General features: G+C 36.2%; 1 protein-coding gene across 1 annotated transcript; it reads left to right on the plus strand.

The window, feature by feature from the left end:
* The first annotated feature begins 959 nt into the window (after positions 1-959).
* On the plus strand, positions 960-8,835 carry LOC111608535 (CMRF35-like molecule 8). The gene is made up of 8 exons (XM_023333316.1): positions 960-1,823; positions 1,919-1,975; positions 2,382-2,699; positions 3,401-3,523; positions 4,341-4,373; positions 7,159-7,251; positions 7,471-7,514; positions 7,610-8,835. Exons 1-8 carry the CDS (start codon positions 1,784-1,786, stop codon positions 7,832-7,834), a joined length of 933 nt encoding a protein of 310 aa, XP_023189084.1. The 5' UTR covers positions 960-1,783; the 3' UTR covers positions 7,835-8,835.
* Positions 8,836-9,997: the final 1,162 nt, after the last annotated feature.

Consider the following 9,997-nt stretch of genomic DNA (forward strand, 5'->3'; position numbering starts at 1 on the left):
ATGCAATATATGCATTTAAGCAAAACAAAAACAAAGAAAAAAAGCTCTTCATAAATAGCTAACTATAAAGCGGATGTAAGCATACATTTAAATAACTTGAATCGCCGCTGACCATAAGAAATAATTCACAGCATGTTGGTGAGATGATGTGATGAAGGAGCTGAATAAGTAATGTTACGCATTTCTGACTGTTTGTCTCCACATCCTGTTATGGAAACAACATGCAAATGCTTTAAAATTCAGTGGAAGATTTGGGTTACAAATGAAAACAGCTGTTTTTCATATCAAACCGGTTGTAGGCTGTTAAATTACACAGGGCGTGTGTCACATTAATGGTGGAAAAAGACGTGTAGTAATTTACTTACTACCCGAGTAACACACACACACACACACACACACACACACACACACACACACACACACACACACACACACACACACACACACACACACACACACACACACACACACACACACACCCACACACACACACACACACACACACGCACACACACACACACACACACACCCACACACAGTCTTTCCTTCCAAACTCAAGGCAAAAGTTGAAGTGTCCATTAAAAATAACAACAAAAAACCATTTTAAAACTATACTTCTCTGACAGAGGTCCAGACTGAACAGAAACTATCCTCACTCAACGCTGTAAAGTACGTAACCAATGTAAATTACTGCAACATTTTAAGAATTTACATATCTGTTGCTATTTGTGTTGACCTAGTTTGGTGCAGCTTCATATTCTGAAAGAGTTATGAATTTCCATTCTCTGAGAAAATAAGATCTGAATTCATCCTTTGATCAAATGAACAGCATAAATTGCACAATAAATAAACAGGCTTTTCGGTAATATTTACATTTATTGTCAAAGGCCAGAGCAAAGGTAGCTGAGAATGAACATCGTGACTTGAAAATGGATGTTTGTATAAGTTCTTGGTGAAATTCGACTGAGTTTGAGCGATTTCACAAAAACGTTTAGAGACTTACACCAAAATACTTGCAGCTGTATCTGGTAGAAAGGAAGGCTGAATACAAATCTAGATCACACTATTCAGATCTCCATTTGTTTGAAAATGTTTTTTTTTTTCTACAATCGTGCACTTTTTCATCTTTGTCCCATAAAATCCCAACAATTAAAGGTTGCAGCATAACAAAATGTGATCCAGGGACTCTGAAACGGCTCATCTGAAAAATGCCTCTATCTGGACGTATCTGGTAATAAAACTGGGACTGGATTAGTTCATCCATGCAAAAATAATATCCCTAATATCTACTTCAGCAAAGTGCCAGGCTACGTTCACACATGAAAATCAACTCAGTCAAAATTCAAACATGTTTCTTATTATAGCCTGAGCTTTGAATATTCCACTTTTACCTCCAGGTGAAATATGTTAACATAATGTGCCCCGAGAAACTAAATAGCTGGTATGCTAATTGTTTTTGATCCAAAGATAAGTCGTACACTGTGGACATTGTTCAGTGAAGCGGAGCCATGTTTTTGTCACATGAAGCAGGTGGAGGTTCACTCTGCATATGAATCAGGTTCCAGCTTTCGCTTCTGCATTTCTTCTCCTTCTCACGCTGGAGGCAGATGCTCTTACAAATGACATGCAAATGCATCAAGTCCTGTAGAAAAAAGGAGAAGCTGAAACCATAATTTAAAAAATAAAAAACAACAAAAAGAACAGAAACGATCACGGATCTGACTTCCTGAGGAAAAGTTTTAGGCCAATATTAGTTTCAGTTCAAGCAGTTTTAAACTCCACAATGAGGATATATTTTACAACTATTGTCTGGTTGCTGACAGGTAAGAGCATTTTTTTATATCATAAAGTGATTTGGGACTTAAACAAGTTAAGTGTGTGAAAATGAAATTCCTTTTGTTAAATTTTTTCATGACAGTCAGGGGAAGTTTACCTTTAGAAGTGAAGAATAATGGAGCGCCCCTCAACACCCCTTGTAAGTACATTGGTCGTAAAACATACTTTGAAATGTCTTTACAAATTATATCAGGAGCAAAACAGAAATTAAAAAGAAACACTGTCCCTGAGAATACGACTGTGTTACATTTATTAACTATTAAATATGTGTTTTCTTCTTTTTACTACTTTGTATTTCAGCAACAGTAGAAAAATGACGCGTTAGCGCGTACTTACAGTTACTGAAAAGAACAAAATATATCTAGACAGATTTAAACGCAGTAATGCATTTTACTCAAACACATTAAGAATAATTAGCAATCACGATAATGTCTTATTTTGAATCATAAATGGTGTCTAAATGTTAACAGTCAGCTTAAAACAAACCAAAACGTGCCTTTAATAAACATAAACAATCGTGATTGAATTCTTTAACTCTCCCAAAGGCAAAAGTGCATCAGTGGACCAAACAGCATACACTGGAGATTCTGTTTCCTTCACCTGCAAATATTCACAAGACGATAAAAACAGCATCAGAAACTTCTGCAGACTCGACGGAAACAACGGCTGCGCGAATATAATTTCAGCTCAGCTTTCAAACTACACAAAACTGGCAAAGATTTCCCTCAGCGATGATAAGCAGCGAGGATTGTACAAGGTGGACATCTCCATGGTGACTCAGCAGGATTCGGGCAAATACTGGTGTGCCTTGAAAAAAGATGATTTCCTCACTTGTTTGCAGGAAGTCGTCCTCCATGTTCTGAGTGAGTACTGATCTAAATGAGTGAATCGCTGTTTAAGAAATTATCAATATGATGCGCCCTTATAAAAACATAGTACAAAGGGTTTCTCTGAAGTTATGGGATCTGAAAAATCTCCAAATAACATTAGACCAATAATCATGTCTCAGGTTGAAATGGTGTTCAGCAGTTCCTCCTCCAACATTTGGCTTAATGTGAATGAAAAAGCTATAAAACTTTCCAAACAACAGGCCACCTAAAACACTCAAAGCTTCAATGTTTGTTGTAAAGCATCTGAAGTTTTGCTTTTTGCAGACATTTTTGCGCATTGAAACTTCCTGCCATGCTAGCATAATATTGATATGTTCTCCCTGTGTTTTGACATGGCTTGTTGATAGTTTGGCTTGTAACATCATTTCAATGAGGGTCCAGTTGAATTATGCATAGACAAAGCTAACAAAAAACTCCACTTCATAAATATGGTGCAAGTCACACAACACAGATAGGTTGCTTGCAACCACAGCCTCCTTTTCACTGTTATTGTGAAGGGTAAAAAAAAAAGAAGAAATACTTAAAACCCATTGAAACCAGAGCTGTTTGTTTTAGAGCTGTTATATATTTCTTTCCATATTTACTTCTATGAGTTAAGTTTATTTTTTAAGATCAATTTTACGTCAAGTAATGCTCCTTATGCTTTTTGTCACTTATACTTTGTTGCTGTTCAGACCCGGTTACAGTCCAGACCTATCCAGAAAAGGGAGAGTCACCACTACCACCACTGCTAGTGAAGATTAGGTCCAACAGGGATTCTGATCATGGTTCTGATTGTGATTCTGACTCTGGTTGTGGTAAGAAACACCTGCTATTTGTTTCCACCCTTTCATGTAAATGCCTCCTCTATCATAACACTTTAATGGTTTATGCATACGTCTTATAAATTAGAAAACTTGGATATTCAAGATAGTACTTTAATGGAGTGGTAATAGTATTACAACATTGCAAAAATAAATAATAGTATAAATTATCTTTTAGAAATTCAATTTTTTAATACATTTGATCAATAATATAGCAAGAATATATATTTTCATTACTATATAGAATGAAACGGCAAAAGGCCGTCTTTTATGTTGCACATTGACATAAAAACTTCAGTAATGACATGCACACGTGAAAAATGTTTTTCCAATTTTTGTTGAAGTTGCTGCCGTCGTCACTGTGGTTATCATGTCTCGAGTTGGGTTCACCTCGAATGGTGGAAAACTGTCGCGCTTTCATGTTTGTTGCAAAATTAAAAGCTCACAATTAGTCAATTCAAATTATGAGTTCTACGTTGACGTTACAAGGATCACTGAAAGGTCCAACACCGAGAAAAATCCCACCTGTCAGCAGCCAGAAAATGTGAATAACGTTAGTGTTTTTGTCCGTTCTTCATAGTATACATAATCTGCTTGCACTGCCGCAGTACTGGTGTGTTTGTTAGTAATTGAGGAGATAAAAGTAGGATAAGATATTTATGAGTGGCAAACATATGAGCAAACCAACAAAATGAAACCATTTTAGGAAAACCTAAATTGACTAGGACCAGATGAAGTTCTAAAGATCATCTTTGTTTCTGTTTGTTTGCACTGTAACTCTAAGTCTGTTATTTGTGGTTATCTCGTTTAGACGATGAAAAAGTAACCCAAAGACCAAAAACAGGTAAAGTAGGAGTTATTATCATCCTATAAAACATGTTTTAATGTCTTGTTTATTTGCACTGTAACTTTATGTCTGTTATTTGCGATTATTTCTTTAACCCTCCTGTTACGTTCCGGGTCAAATTGACCTGTTTTAAAGTTTAACATTTTTTCAAAAATAGTTGGAAGTATTTTTATTTTGCATGAAACTTTTTCTATTTGTCTTAATAGGTGCACTCTACATATAAATTGAAAATGTATCCATTTTACACATTTGTAATCCTCCCTGCGTCTACTTTATACATAGATAGTGTTTGGGTCAATTTGACCCGGCAGTCAAATTGAAGGGTAAAAAAGATTTTAAAAAATGTCCAATTCTATGTTTCCTGGCAGCTGTGAATCATATTTCACCACACACACACACACCACACACATACATGCACGCACACAAGCCGGTATGTATGTCACACAAGCCCACTTTCTCACTATTTTCTGTACTTCACTAGGAAACTGCGAGAAAGCGGATGTTCACACAACTTTTGACGGGAACATTTTCTGTTCCTGTGGACAAACTCCACCCACACTGAGTGACATTCAGCAGAAGTGGGAGAAAACATAAACACTCTGCATGACTCATTTATCTTGATTTTAATCAGCGGGTCAATTTGACCCAGAACAGTATACGTGTCTCAAGTTCAATTATAAAGATCACCCATTGAAAAAAAAAAAAAATCAAAATGTAATTTTTTTTTTATGAAAGATCAATTTCAAGGAAATTATTGTTTTTTTGTGTCTAGGTTTTTTTCAGTGGACATAAGAAATGTAAATTTCATTTTTATGTCCAAATGAGTAAATGAGTAAGTTGTCGTCATTGATCCTTAATTTGTGAGAAATAGAAAAACATCATTGCACAAATATTGATTGAAATGGTTAGTATTGGAGTTAATAATCAAATACAAAAATGTTTTGGAGGAATTTTTTGGTTTCTGATACTATTGCATGATTAAACACTCAACGGGTCAAATTGACCCAGGATCATTATTGCTGTGCCTCAGAAATGAACAGGACAGGAGGATTAATATGGTAAACATGAAGGCCATAGAACACCAAGTATACAAGGATATCTTTCTACAAAAACATTTTTAAAATGTTTGTTTGTGCTCTAACTGTGTTATTTGATTTTTTATCTTTTGCATGGCGACGGTAAAGACCAAGAACTACCACCAGATAAAAAAACAGCTGTTGGTTGTTGTTATTATAAATGATGGGGCTGTTGAGTTTAATTTTATTGTTCATCTATTTGACAAGCACAGAAAACATGCTGCAAAATTCCAGAATAACAAAAACTGCACAAAAGAAAACACAAGACATAAAATAAAAAGAAATACGGCTGTGGTCTTTGGCTGCAAAAGCAAAATACGGAGAATTGCACACTAATTTAGAATGTGTGGAATTGTTACATGAATTATTATATCAGCTCTTAACGCAGGAAATGGCTGACCTGCAGGTCTCCTGAACAATCCTTTTAGGAAATACACCGTCTTATTAAAATACTGACATTTAAGTAGATTCACACTTAAATGTGAATCTATCAACATGTTATGTCCACATTTACCAATTTTTTTTTTGCCAGAATTAGCGCCATATCATATATCACAGATCGCAGCCATTGTAATACAGCACAACAGGAAGTCCCAAGATGCATTTCTTGTCCAGTCTTGGGAACCAGTAATCAATTGTAATTGTGGCCAAAATGTGCAACACAGATCAACTACCTCAGCGAGAAAAACTGTAAATATGCAAAACATGCAAATAAGAAATACAATTTTCCTCCATTGTTTACACACAAACCATAGTACTTGAGACACAAATAAAGACCACAACATGTAACTCATGCACCAACTCACCGAACCAGTTCTGCTAAACTACAGGCACAATTCCTGTTTACACTGAAATTGCTGTTCTAAATCTAAATATTTTTTTCAAAATAACACACAATTTTCTGCATTTGGCACAATTTTCATGAAGAAAATTAACTCACCGTTTTCACAAGAAACACACTGTGTGTGTGTTCTTATATTTGTATGTAGAGTTCTGAGAGCATGTGGCAGGCTTTCAAAAAAATGTATGGAAACAATTGAGAAAAACTGTAAAATAATAAAAGCAAAACAAAATCACTCAGTAACATTGCTGCTGTAACATAAAAATAAATCAACACCTTAAATGGGATAGATATTCAACCAAAGTGGAAAATATAAATTTACCACTCGGCTACAAATGTTTTCTAAGGTAATAAAGCAGAGACTACATTCTAGGTATAGCTGCCAATATGAGTAAAATACATCTGGTGTGTGAATAATATGTAGTACAGCAAAAGAAATATTAACGAGACCAAGGTGAGAACACATGTTTATATGTAATAATCAGGAAAATGGGTGGTTTGCACATACAGTCACCAATCACAGGTTGTTTTGATCCCCCTCACCATTTAGATAACATAAATGTTGTGCATAAATCTGCATATGTTAGTGATAAAAGGTCATAATTTTGTGAAAAAAAGTAAGAATTATTTTTTTTCAGCAACTCTAATCCTCTTCCGTAAGAAGGAGTTATTATTGCTCTATAAAAACATTTTTAAAATGTGTTTTTGTTTTGTACATGTGAAAGGAATGGACTCAAGCTGTGTAAAAGAGGGATTGTCCTTTTTTTTTTTTTTTTTTTTTACACTGTAACATGACGTCTTGAAAAGCCGAATTGTCAATTTACCCAAATTAATATTTTGTTCCTGCTGTTTCTTTTGTTTGCAGGAATGATTGCTGGTATTGTCTGTGGTGTCGTGGTCGTGGTGGTGCTTGCGATTGTCTTAATACTGTGCAGACGGAAACTCTGCAACAGACAAGGTTAGGGGCGGCTGTGTAAAAAATAGAAACATTAATCTAAATCAATTTCTGTCATAAGCATGGTTTTTCATTTAGCAGGTTAGCAACTTAAAACTCAGATTTTGTGCCAATAAATTCATAAAAACTGACTGTGTGACAAGACGTAAAATATCCCAAACAAAACATAAATATCCTGTAGTAATATTTAAATATTCACTATGTTTGCATGTTGTGCTTCAGGGGAAACATCAGAGCAGAAGATAAACATAATACAAAGTGCAGAGGTCTGTATTTGTGTCTCATTTACATTTGATAACAACAGGATCATTTTTCTCGTCGCTACTCTGGAACTCGTCCTAATTGTTGTTCTGTTTTCCAGAGAAACGATAGAGATCACCAATATGAAGAGATACAGATGCAGAACAAACAAGCAAACACAGTCTGCACTCTGTATTCTACAGTGAACCCACTTGCAGACCAGCTGCACTACGCCAGCGTCAATATCCAGGGCGGAGATCCCACCACTGGTAGTGATCAAAATGCCTCTGCACATCCTCCAGCAGAGACCACGCTCTACTCTACCGTCACAAAGCCTGGAGAATAGAGCAGCCAAACTTCCTGCGTGTCTTTTCTGAAACATGTTGTAGAGAATTTGATCTTTTTCTTGGTACTTAACAGTGGCGGCTACAAGGGGGGGGGGGGGGCAGAGGGAGGGACCACTGAGAAATGCTGGCCACCACAGTGGTGCCCCCGAGAAATTTATTTCATGTCATATCTTCTTCAGTGAAGACATGAATGTAAACAGGCAAAGTAAATAAATAAATGAAATTCTATATTTTTTGTAGCTGTGACGCCCTAATATGGGCATCCTATGAGAATTTTCAGGCGCGCCACTGAGACACAGAGAAAGGGCGGTTCAAACCGCTGCAGGGATTTTAAAGAAGGAATGTCTCGAAGTCAGGAAACCTTTTGATTTCTTTTACTCCAAACCCAATAGAGAAGCTGCCAGGAGCATCAGCTGCAGCCACCTGCAAGGGGCGGAGAATTGAGAGGAGGGCGAATCCTTAACTCTGTCCAGCTGAACCTGAAACCTATGGTGTTACTGCAGCCTGAGGTGTTAGTGAACTATGGGAAATGTAGGCTGCCACTGGAATGGACGTGCTGATTCTTTGTTTTGTTTGCTTGTGAATAAGTGTAACTCTGCAGCTGTGTAGTCGGAACTGTATTTGGAGTTTTTATTTTACTAATTTCATGCATTAATGTCTATTCTTTGGCTTTTTAGACTTGATTTTAGATATCTTGTTTGACTTTGATCAAATATTGTATCAGTATTAAAAGCTAACTTTCCTTCAGAAATATTTTTTCCATTGTTTGACATGTATTCTGAACCTGAGTTTCATAAATCACAATGAATTACAACTTTAAAAGAATGTTAGTAATAATTTGATTTCCCAGGACATATATTCTTAACAAGGCTGAAGTCACAACCTTCCATAATAAATTACACAAAATTTGCAACATAATGTTAATGTGTGACACTGTGAGTTGGGAGGGGTTTTTTAAAAATTGATTTTATTTTAGATTTCCCACAATGTTTGGGATAATTTCTCTGGCCATTTTCAAAATTTTACCCTTTATAAATTAGAAGATTTAAACACTTCTTTTAAAATTTTTTTGTTATTTTTTTTACATAGCATTCCAGGTTTTAGGCACTAATATTTTATGACAAATAAGTACTGTAGCATTTTTCTGTGTTGTTGTTCCACAGCGCCATCTTGTGGATAGTTATGGGATTATTAACGACAGATTTTTCTCTGCCGTCCACTCAGCTCACATCGCTTCTTATTCAGTCTGGCCTCGTCTGTTATTGCAGACAAACAGGTTGGTAGACGGTGGATACTTTGGCAGATACAATTTAAAAAAATTACAACAACGTAGTTAGCGTTTAATAAGTCCAGTTTCACGTTGTATCTTTTTACGTGCGTAATAAATGTGGCGTTTAAAACATGTAAACGTCATAAACGTATGTTAGAAATGAGAAAGATGAGAAAAGCCTCTGTGAACAGTAATGTTTACCTCTTAAAGAAGCCAACATTTGGTTTTGCAGCGAATCTTTCCCAAAGAGAAGGAGTAAATAAACCAAATGCTCCCTCTGAAAGAGGGGAGTTCAGGTGACCCACTTTTCTGAAGAGACATGGTTGAAATAATCTGATATACTGAAAATAAATGCATGAGTTTTTCACTGAGTTTTTATGTGGTGAGAAACTTTTTATCGCTTCTCGGCCATTTGGCTAAGACAGCGGTCTCCTTCAGTGGGTCCGTTGGGTGATGGCGGTATAGTCTTTGTGACTTGGGATTTAGAGGTTCATTACATTTAGTCCCTGGTTGAGATATTGACCGCTGAATACTGAAAAATATCTCCTCCTTTTAGTTTTGCATATACTTGTGTATCTGGTTTTAGTCATTTATTGGTTCTTAGCCTAGTCTCGCCGGCATGCGGAGGCACCACAGTGTTCGCTTTTTATTCAAGGAACAAGGTAAGTCAATTGGAAAGTCGAGATTGGATTTCTCAAGAAAATTGATTCAGCAAACGCTCAAGTTTCAGCCAGACGACCTGAATTGTATCCTCACCCTGCCTGTCAACAGAGGATACAACCTAAGTTTTAGCTCTGGCGCTTTCCGGCTATTTATTGAAAGGATTTTGCCCTGGTGAAAAATTAAGCATACTTTAAGTCATGAGTATACTTCAAGTTCACTTAGGATTAGT

The sequence above is a fragment of the Xiphophorus maculatus genome, chromosome 5 (genome assembly GCF_002775205.1).
Source record: "Xiphophorus maculatus strain JP 163 A chromosome 5, X_maculatus-5.0-male, whole genome shotgun sequence".
NCBI classification, from domain to species: Eukaryota; Metazoa; Chordata; class Actinopteri; order Cyprinodontiformes; family Poeciliidae; genus Xiphophorus; species Xiphophorus maculatus.